Source organism: Physeter macrocephalus, chromosome 15, assembly GCF_002837175.3.
Source record: "Physeter macrocephalus isolate SW-GA chromosome 15, ASM283717v5, whole genome shotgun sequence".
Lineage (NCBI taxonomy): Eukaryota > Metazoa > Chordata > Mammalia > Artiodactyla > Physeteridae > Physeter > Physeter macrocephalus.
In genome coordinates this window covers 69,462,074-69,476,120 of record NC_041228.1, presented here as the reverse complement: position 1 = coordinate 69,476,120, position 14,047 = coordinate 69,462,074, and the positions used below count along the sequence as shown (strand labels likewise).

The window sequence follows — 14,047 nt, the reverse complement described above, 5'->3', positions numbered from 1 at the left end:
TCTACTTCTATTGTTTCTACCTACTGGTACTCATCTACCCTCTGAGATAACATCTTTTTCCACACAGTAAGAGGAAGTAGAAGAGAATACATGGGCTTTAGGGTCAGAAGGACCCAGAGTTTAATCCATTTCCAGTACCTAGTTGTGTAGCCTCGGACAAGTGACAACTTTAAGTTTGGATTTCTTCCTGTATATTAGCAACTGACCTCACAAAGTAGGAAAAGGGTATAGCAATCAAGAACATACAACCAATCAAAATCTAAATTAATCTCCCCCTTCTCCTCTCTCTCATTCACATGGCAATCCTTCAAATACTGGAAGACAGCAATGCTCCACCATCTCTCACCAAGCATTCCCCACCTCCATTCCTACCCCTCCTGGCCCAAAACCTGAGTCTTTTTTCTCCAGACTAAATGTCTCCAATTTCTTCAGTCACCTGTCAAACAATACAGTTTTCAAATCACTTCACCACCCTGGTCACTATCTTCAGAGTCTGATTTAGCTTAATCATCTCCTCCTAGAACATGGCATCTGGAACAAAATATTCCAGATATGGTTTGAAAAGACCAGAGCGAAGGTTATCATGTCAAATAATCATCTCAAATCATCAAATCTGTTTTCTTTATCAAGATCCATGAAGCAACAAAATCTATAATCCGTAAACCTAAAAGTCTAACTATATTCCACTCACCTTCACCAATGAGGGAGACCAGTTTGAAAATAAGGGTGTGGAACATGATGGGCTCTTCTCCAAGATCTTGCCTGATGCCTCAGACAAGAGATTTAACTTGCCTGTAAGCTCAGTTTACTTACTTCTTGGTAAAAATGGGATTTAATGTCTTTAAGCTCAGTTTACTCACTCCTTGGTGAAAATGAGAGTACTGCCAATTATCTCATAAAGTAATCTTTTGTAAAGATTAAAAACATCAATTACAGTATCTGGCACATAGGAGGTCCTCAATAAATGGAAACAAGTAATTATAATTAATACTGAAGCAAGACTACTGCATCTTTATTAAGCACTGTTTACCAAGTACTTTACATGGTCCTGAGCTAGAGTTTGGTCTACTCAAAACTTCGAGAAACAGAGTAGGTTTTGCCAAAATTTAGTTATCTGATTAATAATTTTCCTTCCCCAAATTATGCCCTGCCTTTGCCCTCTCCTCCCTCTAGCCGTCATCTTCAGAAAGCGAAGAGCCATCCCTACCAGCAGGTGGAGGCATGGAGCAATAATCCAAAACTCCTACTCAAAATTATCAGCAAGAGACTGACGTCAACCACAGGATCAGTGGCATAGATCCCTTCAGAAGGCTTCCTGCCAGCACCAAAATGAAGCCCCGCAAGCTTAGAAGGCTCATCTACAAGTATAGTTTTTATTCCTTTCCTCACATACTGATTGCATGAACACCTATACCTGAATGCAACCATGCAAAAAGTATCATTTACTTGTGAATAACCTTTTGCAAGGCATATTTGGCAACAATGTAAAAATTAACGGTCTACCTTATTTTCAGGCAAGAACAGGCCATTTAAATGTGGAAAAGAATATACACTTAATTTTCTCTCAATTCAAAATAATCACAAAATATGAGCAATTTGTAGCCAGAAAAAAATATTTTGAGTTGTTTTTAAATTAGAAGATTAAAAATTAATTGTCGAAGTTTTCTGGAGTGGCCAAAGGGAATGTAAGAATGTCAAGAAAACTTCCACTAAATATACTGAGTCAAGAGACTTCTAACAAAATTAGAAAGATTTTACGGCCACACAACGAATGTGATACAGTCTTCAGTACAGAAAAAGAAAAAAATTAAATTCATTAAGAGGATCTGCATGCAATGAGGGTTCTTTATCATCTAAATTTCCTAGGTGTCTTTATGACTATTAATGATCCCAGACAAAAACTGAGTTAAGCTAAACTTTGTCCGTTTCCCTTTCTTCAGCTCTCTTCTTCCAAGCCTGTCTCTATATCCATCCCCAGAAAAGAAATCAATTCTCTAAAACTGCTGTAATCCTTTCTGAAAAAGGAAAAAAGGAATGAAGGGAGGAAGGGAGGGAAGGAGGGAAGGGGAAAGGAAGAGTTGAAATTTACACTAAAGTGTCAGCAGAAGTCTTATCAAACTGCCTCGAAGAGAATGGACGGTACATCCCTCTCCCTCTTTCCACCCAAAGTGGGCGCCCTAACCTTCCTAACTCCTGCAAAGAGCTTAATATTTTACTTCTCGCAGGACATGTGTGTTTAAAAAAATTTTTTTGAGTAGACAGTATGTACAACTGACAGAACTCTAGGGATTGCAACAAAGCACCAAAATCTGGACATAGGTCTAAAGCCTCTCAATTCACATCCCACAGACTACACATATTCCTGATGACAACTTATAAACCAGTAATTTGAACACCCTACTCCACAATCAAATCTGCAATCCAAACACACCATAAATTTACATTAATATTATGTTTGAGCATGTTATTTGAAGTATAGTATAAATACATATTTGTTCTTAAGTATAAGCCAAAATACGGTAGTACTGAATTTAAATCAAAATGCGAAGCATTTCTGAAAACAGAAAGATGAAACCAAGGTCCCAACCAAAGGAGTGTCTCGGGAGTGGGCAGGGAGGAAGGTGTCAGGAACAGAATCACTCCCCCGTTCACCACTGTTCACACGACCCCTGTACTGGCTTCTGAACGCAGGCTTGTGAAAAGGCAACAACTATGCTAACAATATTTGAAATGATGCAATTTACAAACTGTTATTAGATATATAAGAGCCTCCATAAATAAGCAAGGATATGCAAATGAAATGTCACAAAAGAGGTAATGCAAATGTACAAAGAACAGTTGAGAAACTGTACACTCTTGCTTACTGCAAGTGAAAACAAACTCGGTGTACTACGGCTCACCTCCTGAAGCAGTAAAACGTTTATATAAATGTTTATAAAGTATTTATAAAATGGTTATTTAACATATAAGTATTACAATTTAATACTATGTGATTGGAGATGAAAGAGATATGCTCATTCATCTCTGCACTGTAAAAGAAGAGAGAATTCTAGAAAGCCAAAAAGTGTTCCTACCTCTCGACCCAATCTAGTGCTTCCACTCTAAGGACTTTATCAAACTTGCATGAAGGTATTAAATGAAGTTTTGCAGCCAACAGCAACAACCTGAAAGTAGCTCTCATGTTCCGCATCCGGAGAATGTGCTACGGACAGATCAACATGACATCACTACTAACCATCATTAAGCACACTACACACCTGCTCTGCCAATATAGTAGCCACTAGCCATATGGAGCTATTTAAACAAAACTGTATTTAAAATTCAATCCCTCAGTCAAAACTAGTCATATTTCAAGGGCTCACCTAGCTATATGGCTAGTGACTATTATCTTAGGTACTGCAGAGAACATTTCCATCACCACAAAAACTTCTTTTGATAGTGCTGATCTACATAGCTACCTGCACCATCCTCTCTCCTCCTCCCCTACATGCACCCATTTACCGAGAAACATCTTCTTAACCTTCAGGCCTTAGCCTAGGGCTCAACTACCACGTGAGGCTTCCCCTGATTTACCCAGGAAATTTAGGTATACCTTCTTGTAGTCTCATTACAGCTTGATAACCCAGCACAAAAATTATGTCACATATAAGCATACCATTTTCCCCACCACAATCCTGTAAGCTTTTTCAAGGAGAAACTAACTTTTATCCAAGGGGCTCTGAACTGTTCTGGCACATACAGCACCTCGATAATTTGTCATCTACTTAGAACATTACCAAAGACAACAGAGATGTGGACTGTTACTACAGGTGAAAAATGTTTATGAATAAGGAAGGCAATGCTTCAAAGAAAAACTTGGTTAGGTTGGCAGGCTCACAAGTGACTTTTAGTTTTTTTTTTAACTACCAATTCTTTACATTTTCTCAGCACCTAACACAAGGAGCCTCGTTCACAGAGGTGTTCAGTAAATATTTGTGGAATAGTTTCTGGATTAAAAAAAAAAAAGACACCAAGAATGAACCCTGTGGTAAACTATGGACTCGGTGATACTGATGTGTTAGGGAGGATCATGCACTGCTCATGTTGGGGATACTGATGACGGGGAAGCTGTGCATGTTCCAGGGGAGGGAAATCTCTGCGTGCTCCACTCAACAGTGCTGTGAATCTAAAACTGCTCTAAAAAAATCAAGTCTATTTAAGAAAAAAGATAAAGATGCTAAATTAGAAATCAAATTTAGCTTATTATGGTATTAAAAGCATATGTTTACATGTTAGATCCCATAATTTTGTTCAATAATAATACATATCATAGATTTATGTTAAATTTAAAAAAATTAAACCTCAGATTTCTAACCCAAATAAGATTTGTTTCCAGTGCATAGAAAAGCTGACTGAAATAATCCCAGGTGCGGTGTTTTGGCATGCTATCAATACACTAACTCAACTTCCACGCTTAATAAGCACCTACCTATGCAAAGCACTGTGGCCACAGCAGTGAAGCAGATCATTTCTGCTCTCACAATATTTTTTTCCAAATAAGAAACGTATTTTGCAAGATAAATGTTTTTATACTCAACTATCAACAAGAGATATCCCCCAAATGGCGAAAACAATCATCAATCATCTTCTATTATCCTTATTTTTCAAATAATTAAAAAATTTGTATTAACCATTTGAGAAAGTAGCACATGACCTGATTTAAAACAAAAAGTTAATGCTTCATTTACTTGGCATCCTTGGGAGAGTTGGTGCTCCACATAAATGAATTTTCCAGATAACTCGGGCTTGTCCATTTAAACATCAACACTTAAACTGTTCGGCATGGAGGTTTTTGGTTTTTTTTGAACAGTACAAATCTTTCAACTTTTAAAAACAGACTCCATTAAACACTATTTTGACTAATGTCAAAAACATAACTGTGTTGTATAACACTCAAGATGCCAAACTTTATGTCCTTTTTAAAAGTTTTTGGCTTTGAAGAGCGAGCTTTTGGTGCGTCAGCTGTCAACTTTTGCTATCAGTATGAACCTGACTCTAGCAGCCTCCCATCCCCCTTCAAATCTGCTGCTACTTGGAAAACGAGTTTGTCAGAATTTTGCCTAAAACACACTGGCTTTGAGAGGATCTCCAAATCTACTTTGGTTGCTCAGAGTCTTCGCTTACTTCCCGAATCTGTTAAAGTCTGGAGAGCCAAGTTTTGGATAAAAGAGTTACTGCTATACCTGGATGAAAGTCCTTTCGTTGATGTCCTATTTTCAACTGATGCTCAGTCAGAGATAACTTCGTTAGCCATTCGCTCATTCAACCAATATTACTAAGTCCCTACTAAGAACTGGGCTCCCATACTACAATGAAAATTGAAAAGACTGCTAGTTGTGAACATATTTTAAAATACAAGTACTCTAATATAAATAACTGTTCTACTTAGTGCCTAAGGGGAAAAAAAGGAAAAAGAAAAACAGATTTCTTAAAGTCTTTTAAATGAAACTATAAAACCACCCAAACTTCTTATAATTCCTGTAACTTAAGACTTCGAAACTGAAGATTCAAGGGTAAAGAAAGCTTTTGATTTAACCAAATATTTACTTTATACAGCTCTGAGTAAGATTCCAAGATTTTCTACCTCTTTTTCAGTCTATTACAAATTCCCATCTGGCCCTAAAGAAATCACTAGGACATATGTTTTAGTATTAAATGATAAAGTCTTGATAATGATAAATATACCCATTCAGCATCATGGTAAGTTTACTGTCATTTTAATATGTGCATTGCTAATTTGAAAAAAGTGTTAGTTCAGGAAAACGTCTGTCCAAGTTTTCAGAAGTTCCTATACACTTCACTTTGGGGTACAAACAATTTCTTTTAAGTTTTAATAGTAAGTATGGTGTGACTATACAATATTTGCTTTATCTGCCAATCATATTTTAAAAATTCCATTACCCACTTAAATCTAAGGCTAGGAAAGGAGTCAAGAAGGAATGGAGCTTAAAGTTGGTCTCTGTGGATTAATTAAGACATCAGGTAAACTCCCTGGCATCAGCCTTACTTGTTTTAACTACCTTGGAATCTCCCATCTCATTCATTTTCTCCTTGGGGAGCACAAGTAACTTTATTCACATTTTATAATTTTACAAATGATTACTGATTGCCTTGATTATTTAGACTGAACCAGAAATGGGTATTAGTCATGTGCTGCTGATATATAAGAAATGAAAAAGTTACTACCATTAAAAACCTTTTTAATGCATTAGTATCTCTTCAGTATTAAATGTGGAACATGAAAATGCTTTAAGCAGTACTGTAAAGGCAGATCACGGACCTAACTTTAAAAGTAACTATGTAGCATTATTTTTAGATGTCACTTAATATTATAGTAATCTTCACAAGTTGGCTCTGACCTCATTAGCATACCACCTTGTCCTGTCAAAGAAGTCTCATTTTAAATAAAAACAATTCACAGAGAAATCCAAATATAGGCTACTGCTCTCTCTCTGCAAACAATTTAGGCAAAGAAGCAAATGGCAAATATTTACTGGACACACCTACTGTAAGTAAATCTCTATCGGGTGTATCCACATTACCAGTAAAAACCAAAAGAAATACAGACCGGGCTCAAGATATTTACAATATAATAGGAGAGAAAAACATATACCCCCATAAAAGAAGCTAATATTAATCAACAGGAAAAATAAATATACATGATTTTAAAAGTGATCGTGAACATGTGACGTTCTGGTAGCAGAAACGGAGGGCACTCAGTTCAAATGTAAACAAAACAAAATTCTTTTAACCTCCCTATTTTAAATCCGGCATCAAAATCAGCCAGAAGCAGAAGCTGGGCCAACAGCATCACCATAGAAAAAACAAAACACGAAATTCTCAGGAGCAACCGGTATTGGACCATTCAAAACAAAGTCTTCCTACGAGTGCTCCATCAGTAGTTTTTCTCTTAAAACCTCCTTCTCAAATTAAAAACAAAACTGGTTCCTGGCTATCAACTTTACGAAAACCGAAGCTTCGAGGAGGCACTCTGGAGACCGATACCACTTAGGGTCCATCCACATCATCGAAGGAGTCGGGGAGAAGAGCAACCGGGAATCCGCCTATTGTTCGGAGGACCGCAGGACAGTCCGAGGACCGCAGGACGGTCCGAGCACCGCAGGGCGCGCGGGAGCTGCGGGAGGCGAGGCGCGCACCCAGCCCAGGTGTGTGGGCGTGAGGGTGGCCAGGTGTGCCCAGGGCCACCGCCGACGAAGAGAGTCCCAACGTCCAGACCGAGACGTCGAGAAAGGGAGGAAGACGAAGTCATTCCTGAGTCTTAAGCCGCTGAGCACGGAGGGGGGCGGGCCTGGGAAGGGTCTGCAGGGCTCCCAGAGCCCACCCGGGTCCAGGCTTGAGCAGGCCGGGGGGCTGAAGCCCCGAGGGTCAAGGAAAAGGCTCTCGAATCGAGGGGCCAGACTAGGAATCCCCGAACAATGGGCAGTGGTGGATCTGGGGTGAACGCCGAGGACTGGGGAGTAGGGGTCGCGGAGGTGAAGCCAGGTGGGAGGGGGGAAACAACAGAGAAGCCCCCAGGCGTGGGCACCCGGCGGCGGCGTTTACCTGTGAGAGCTGCCGGGGATTGGGGCAGCCGAAGAGCGCGGAGCTGGAGCTGAAGCTGATGGCCCCTCGGCGGCTGAGGACGTGCTGGGGGACCGGCCTGTCCAGGGGCAGCACCGGCAGCTGGTAACATACTTCCATTGAATACGCCCGCCCTGCCCCCGCGCGGCGCCCGCCCTGCCGCGGCCGCCGGCCCCTGCGCTGGGAAGGGGCCGCGGCTCGGGGGCGCCGGGCCGAGGCGGGGGCAGGGCGGGCGGGCGTCGACCCCGGGCCGGGAAGCCGCGCTCACGCCTCCCCCACCCCAACACTCCACCCGGGTTGCCGGCGGTAAGGCGCTGCGGCGGCCGCGGCGACGGTTACGAAGAGCAGCGCGCGCCCGGCTCCGGGGTGCAAGCGGGGGCAGCACGAGCCAAGTCGGAGGGGGAACCCCGGCGCCGCCAGGCTCTTCGGCCGAGAGGATAGGGTCCGGGGCCAGCGGCGCAGAAGCGGAGCAAGGACAGAGCAAAGCGGTGCAAAAAAAGACTGCTGGAGCCAGCGGCGAGACCCAGGGCGCGCGGGGTTCGGGTGCAGCCACCAGCCCCGGCCGCCGCCGCCGCGGACCTGCCCCTCCCCTCCCCTCCCCTCCCCCGGAGCCTGACTTCACTCCGCCGCCAGCGCGAGCCCGGCGTAATTCACACTTTGCAGCCGCGGACCCTGGGCCAACCACCGCCGCCGCCACCGTGACGTCACGACGCTGCGCCGCAGGCCCCGCGCCGCCGCAGCGTCCAGGGAGACCGGCTAGCAGCGGAGGGGCTGAGCCGCCCTCCTCCTGTGCAGCACCTTGGAGCTCAGTCACCGTCCTCTCCCGCTTCACGCTGCCCTCCTCCCCCACCAATCCTCGTCCTGCAGGCCCCCCAGCCAAGGCGCGTGCGCACGAGGCCCCACCGTTTGGGGACATTCCCCTTATCGCTAAACTCTGGCGTTCGGGCGCGCTGAAGGTGTGGGGTGGGCTCAGCCTACACTAGAGGCGCGGTTCCGGCTTTTCGGCTCCCAAAACCCAAAGCACGCGGCCCACTCGCTGCGCTCAGCCGCAACCGCGGGGTCACCGCCGTGTTTCCCTCCTCGAATTCCCATTCTTGGGCTTCGCTCGGGACCGCTGCGGCAGTGACGTCAGCGGGCCGCGCGGGCACCGTCCTCCCCGCTACGTCACTGCCAGACCACGGCGGGGTCGGGCTGGGCGCTCCTCTGGCAGGTGCGGCCCCGGGGCCGTCCCAGGCGGAGGGGCCAAGAGCGGAGCCGAGAGCGCGGGCGTGGGGAGGGAACACCGAGACTGAGAAAGAAGAAGTGAGAGTATGCACTGGAAAATATGAGAAGGGAAGGATGAAAATGAGAAGCCAGAGGGGAAAAGGAGACTGCATGCCCTTTTACCAAAAGTGTTTTCGTTTCTTGGCTTTGATTTGTAGGAGGCAGGAGAAAATAACTCTTGACATGGTTTGTAAACTGCAGGTTCATTTTGTCACATTTCTTCCCAAACCATCAAAGCTTTTCAGCTGCAACCCTTTGTTTCAAGTGCATTCCAACCTCTGGGACATCAGCTTGAACAAGCTTTCCCCTGCTGGCAAAATTGTTGATTTGGCTCTGCTTTCAGGTCACCCAAGCTTCCACTTCTGTGCTATGACCAGCCACTGGCAAGGTGGCAGGTCTCTGAAAGTACTGCATAGCCAGTACCGATCAGATCAGGTAACATGTGCTCTTATCCCATAAATCAACAGAAGTCTACAAGACCTTTTATCGTCTTTCCATGACATCTGTTTCTTTTATATCACAAAACTTTGTACCTTCTCGTGGGCATTTTTCTACTTGTCTGCTTTCTAAATGTGGTTTCATGGATTTTTGTCTTCACTAGATGGTAAGCTTCCCTTCAGCGCAACTGTTACCAACCGGGGTTCTTGTACACATTACTAAGAGGCCAGACGGGAAGCTCAAGCAAGGCTTTATTGGGCCTCTTGCTACTGCAGGAGGGAGTGAAAACAAGTAACAGGTTCCCTTGCTAACTGGGCGGGCGGGGGAAGGGGGGAAGTCCTGAGCTGGTCCCTTAGATGGGGTGAGGGAGGGAAGGATCCTGGGGTCGTGCTGGGGGGGGGGTGGCTTAGGTAGTCTACCCATCCCTTTGACGGTGTTGTGTGCAGGGATACTGCACAGTACCCTGCTTTTGCTCCAGACACCTCAGAAGTGGCAGGTGGGTTTCTGGTCTTTTTGTAGCTTGTTGTTCATAATTTGCCCCAGCTGTGTATGCATGCATTTATTTTTAGTCCCTTATTGTTTCTTTGTATTCTCTTGCTTGAGGAGCTGTTGGTCCAGGTGTAAGCACTGCAGCAGAGGGTCCCAGGTCCCAGCCTGTCTCCCAACAACTGACCCAATTCATCTTTGAAACCCTAATTACTCGAGTACCACGACGTCTAGCAGATTTGGGCATCCTCTGTATATTTGTGATTAAGCTGAGTTCTCCCTCGTATTTACATCTGACAAAAACCCCATGAGGTAATAATTTCTAAATTGAAAGGAGGCTCAGGGAAACATGACTTGCCTTAGATCTTCCACAGTTAAATGGCAGAACTTACCTCAAATAATGTCTGAATTCTGTGTTCATCTAAACACCCAGAAAGCAGTATTGGTGTGATATCAGACAGTATATGCCAAGTAACTCTGTCATATTTAATAACATCTAAGAGACCTGATGAAATCATTTAACAAAGACTCAGATCTCCCTCAGCAGAGTGGAGAGCTAACATTTACTATGCACCCACTGTGAACTGTGATAGGTATTCTATATAGTGTTTAACTTAGCCCTATGCAACAGCTGCAAAAGTAAAAACTTGATCCCAACTCTAGAGATGGGGAATCAGGTTTCGAGGCCATAAATCATTTGTGCCACTGAACTCTGTTCTGTATGATTTCAGAGCCATGCATTTCCACCACACCATGTGGTTGCTCAAGACCAGAACTTCAGCTGTTTCCAGTGTTCTTTACTGTATTGGAGAGTGTATTAGGGTTCTTCAGAAAAGCAGAACCTATAGAGTATATACAGAGCCAATGAGAGAGAGCTAGGGAGAGAGAGAGCGAGAGAGAGGGAGAGCAAGATTGATTTGCCACACATGTTCCTCCTCCAGAGGGCAGAGAAGCTGGAGGAACTGCCCTCTTGCCAGTGAGGAGAGCCAGTGGATCATGTGCAAAATCACAGTGGTGCCTGGGACCCTGCAGGGACCTTTCAAGTGTAATGGCTGGTGCTTCACTTCCACTTTTTAATTCTTTCGCAAATTTCTATCGTGGCCAACCATAACCAAAACTATAAAAGGAAGAGAATTCTGGGAAATGTAGTTCCAACTTAGCTAAGCTGTCAGAACACAGCCACCCCAGTCCGACACTTGCCAACTTGACATCCATACACACTCTTTTAATCGTATTTAATTTTCAAATAAAGACGATAGCAAAATCATGCCTCTGTCCATATGATGCAACTCTCTTTCATATAACCCCAAACAGCTCCCTCCTTCCCCAAGAGGATGGAGTCTTTGAGTGATGTTAATTCCTCTTCTTGACGAGTCACAGTATGTACCTTGGCTATCCTGTAACTTATATACTAAGATATAAGTTTACCTACTGTTAACACATCAACAAAATGTGTTAATGAGAGAGGAGTAAAAGAAACTAATTGGTTAATAAATACACAGATAGATTCACATCAAAATTAGGAAAAATGCTCAGAACTATTATAGTCCTTGTATCTGCAACTGACAACATTCGTAATTACTATTTATAACTATTTTCTTGTTCCCATTACCTGTCTCATATCCTGTTTGCCTTCAGCAAGCATCTCAGCTGAAAATGATGTGGGTCACTCCACTTGCCTTGTGGAGTGACCCAAACCTTCATTCCTAAAGGATCTGGGCCAGCAGAGGTTCTACTGCTATCGGTAAAAGTATTCTTGGTTGTAGGTCTCCATGGTCATAACACGGAGCGTTGGAGTACTAAGACTAAGCGGCACCCCCAAAGAACCTCCTGCATTCTGGCCATACTCCTCCCTTTTCCCATTGTGTAGCAACAACTCAAAATCTGCTTAGTAGCCAGGGTCAGTCACCCCAGGCAGTGGAGTAACCCCTGTCTTTGCATGTTGGTTAACTAGCGCAGGGCTCCCCAATGGCCAAGTGGCAGTCTCAGCTTCCAGTTTAACTGAACTCTTACTGTGTACCCTGGTGGAAACATTCTTCTTTGAGAACAAAGACCTCTTTGGGCTCTGGACCAGGAGAGCCCAAAGCTGCAGGAATGGGAAGCAAAATTTTGCACTAGGGGTAAAAGTAAGAGGATCTACTCCCAGTCCTGCTCCTTGATTCCTGGATCATGGATATACATTTAGATTTAGAACATATGCCAGAACCCGGAGAATATTATCCTAGCTACACGAGGTATTGCCACCCAGTTGGTACGACTGATTAGTGAGTCTTCAAAAGGCCATTCCAATGAACCTTAAAACATGCTAAGTGAAAGAAGCCAGATACAAAATGCTAAATATTGTATGACTCCATTTATATGAAATATCCAGAATAGGCAAACCATAGAGACAGAAAGCTAATTAGTGCTTGCCAGGGGCTGGGGAGAGGGAGGAATGGGGAGACTGCTTAATGGGTATGGGGTTTCCTTTTGGAGTAATGAAAAAGTTCTGGAGCTAGACAGAGGTGATGGTTGCACAGCATTGTGAATGTCCTTAATGCCACTGAATTGTACGTTTTTAAATGGTTAAAATTGTAATTTTTATCACAACAAAGAGAAAGGCCATTTGATCATCCTATTAAGCCAGCTACTTCAGGGTAATAGGCAACATAATCAGACCAGTAAATTCTATGAGCAGGAACCCATTGCTTTATTTGCTGTAAAATGAGTTTCTTGGTTAGAAGTAACACTGGGTGGAATAGTGTGATGGTGTAAGTCCATGCATGGTGGTTTTGATAGAAGCATTGCTGTCGGGGAAGGAAACTCATTTCCAGAATAAGTATCTATTCAGGGAGAAAAAAAGGGCTGCTTCTTCATAATGGAAGAGGCTTAATGCAATGTACCTGATGGCTAAGTGATACCTCCAGGAAATGGAAGCTTAGTCTTACACTCTGCTGTAGGCAACTTGAGCACTTAAGCAATAGCTGTAGCCAGATTGGCCTTGTCGAGTGGAAATCAGTCCTGCTAAAGCCACATCTAACCCTCATCCTGCCACCATGGCCATGTTATTCCTGAGTCTGTTGGGCAAGGCCAGGGGTTGATGGAGGGAAAGGCTGACATACACAGAATGTATCATCTCATCCACCTGATTATTATGATCTTCCTCTAATGAGATTCCCCTTAGGAATCACATGAGACACAAATATATTCACACCCTGCTCATTCAATCTATCCACATATATACCTTTCCCAGACCTCCTTATCACCAGTTGTCTAATTATGTTCCTTCCAAGTCCCAGACCATACAGCCAAACGGTCAGACACAGCCCATCAGTATGATCTGCATATCTAGCTATGTCTCTTCAGAAAAAATGAACAACCAGGCATACTGCTCCAAGTTCTCCCACGGGGAGTGCTTCCCTTCACTACCTTCAGGACTACCCCCAAAGAGTGGTCATCGTGCTGTAGCTATCCACTTTCTGCACCACAGAATACAGAACTATCCGTAAGACAGTCCCAAATAAAATCTTTTTCTTCTATCACTCAACGGGAGATACGGGGCTCCCCATGATACCTTAGAGGAAAGTTGAGAGGGAGGAGACATTGTAGTAGTAATAGGAATGATGGGCATCTGGGCCACTAGATTATAAAATTTACCTGCACCTCAAAAGACCTGCTTGAGCCTGGTCTCATGTATACCACTGCCACTTGATGGAGTGCTGCTCGGCATGACCAACTTTATGGTTTGGTGTATCAGAATACATTTAGTACACTTTGGGTTGCTCAGGTCACAAGGTAATTTGATAGTTCATGATCAAGCATTTAGTTTCTACTAGGGCCCAGCAGAAGCAAGAATAATTTCTCAAAAGGGGAATAGTTACGTAGAGAAGAGACATAGCTTTGTTCCAATATCCTAAAAGCCTGCACTGATTCAATTATAGAGGATCACCAAAGGCTTTATTTATTTTATTTATTTATTTTTTTTTTTCGGTACGCGGGCCTCTCACTGTTGTGGCCTCTCCCATTGCGGAGCACAGGCTCCGGACGCGCAGGCTCAGCGGCCATGGCTCACGGGCCCAGCCGCTCCGCGGCATATGGGATCTTCCCCAACCGGGGCACGAACCCGTGTCCCCTGCATCAGCAGGCGGACTCTCAACCACTGCGCCACCAGGGAAGCCCCACCAAAGGCTTTATATGGTATCCCTAACCTATCACAGCAGCATATCTGCTGGGTCATATGGCCCAAGTGACAGAGAAGCTT

The 14,047-nt window shown here is 44.1% G+C and overlaps 1 protein-coding gene across 2 annotated transcripts in view; it reads right to left on the bottom strand.

Moving 5' to 3' along the window:
• The window catches only part of PDE7A (phosphodiesterase 7A), a 250,820-nt gene that overhangs the window by 111,980 nt on the left and 124,793 nt on the right, over positions 1-14,047 (bottom strand). The window contains exons 1-2 of one of the 2 annotated variants that reach the window (XM_055091142.1): positions 7,865-7,885; positions 7,603-7,754 (exon numbers count right to left, since the gene is read on the bottom strand). The exons of the other annotated variant lie outside the window; for it this stretch is intronic. Of the exons in view, the coding sequence (XP_054947117.1) occupies positions 7,603-7,740 (138 nt within the window). The 5' untranslated portion in view covers positions 7,741-7,754; positions 7,865-7,885. Of the gene's footprint in view, positions 1-7,602; positions 7,755-7,864; positions 7,886-14,047 lie in introns of those variants that run through there. 2 annotated transcript variants of the gene reach the window in all.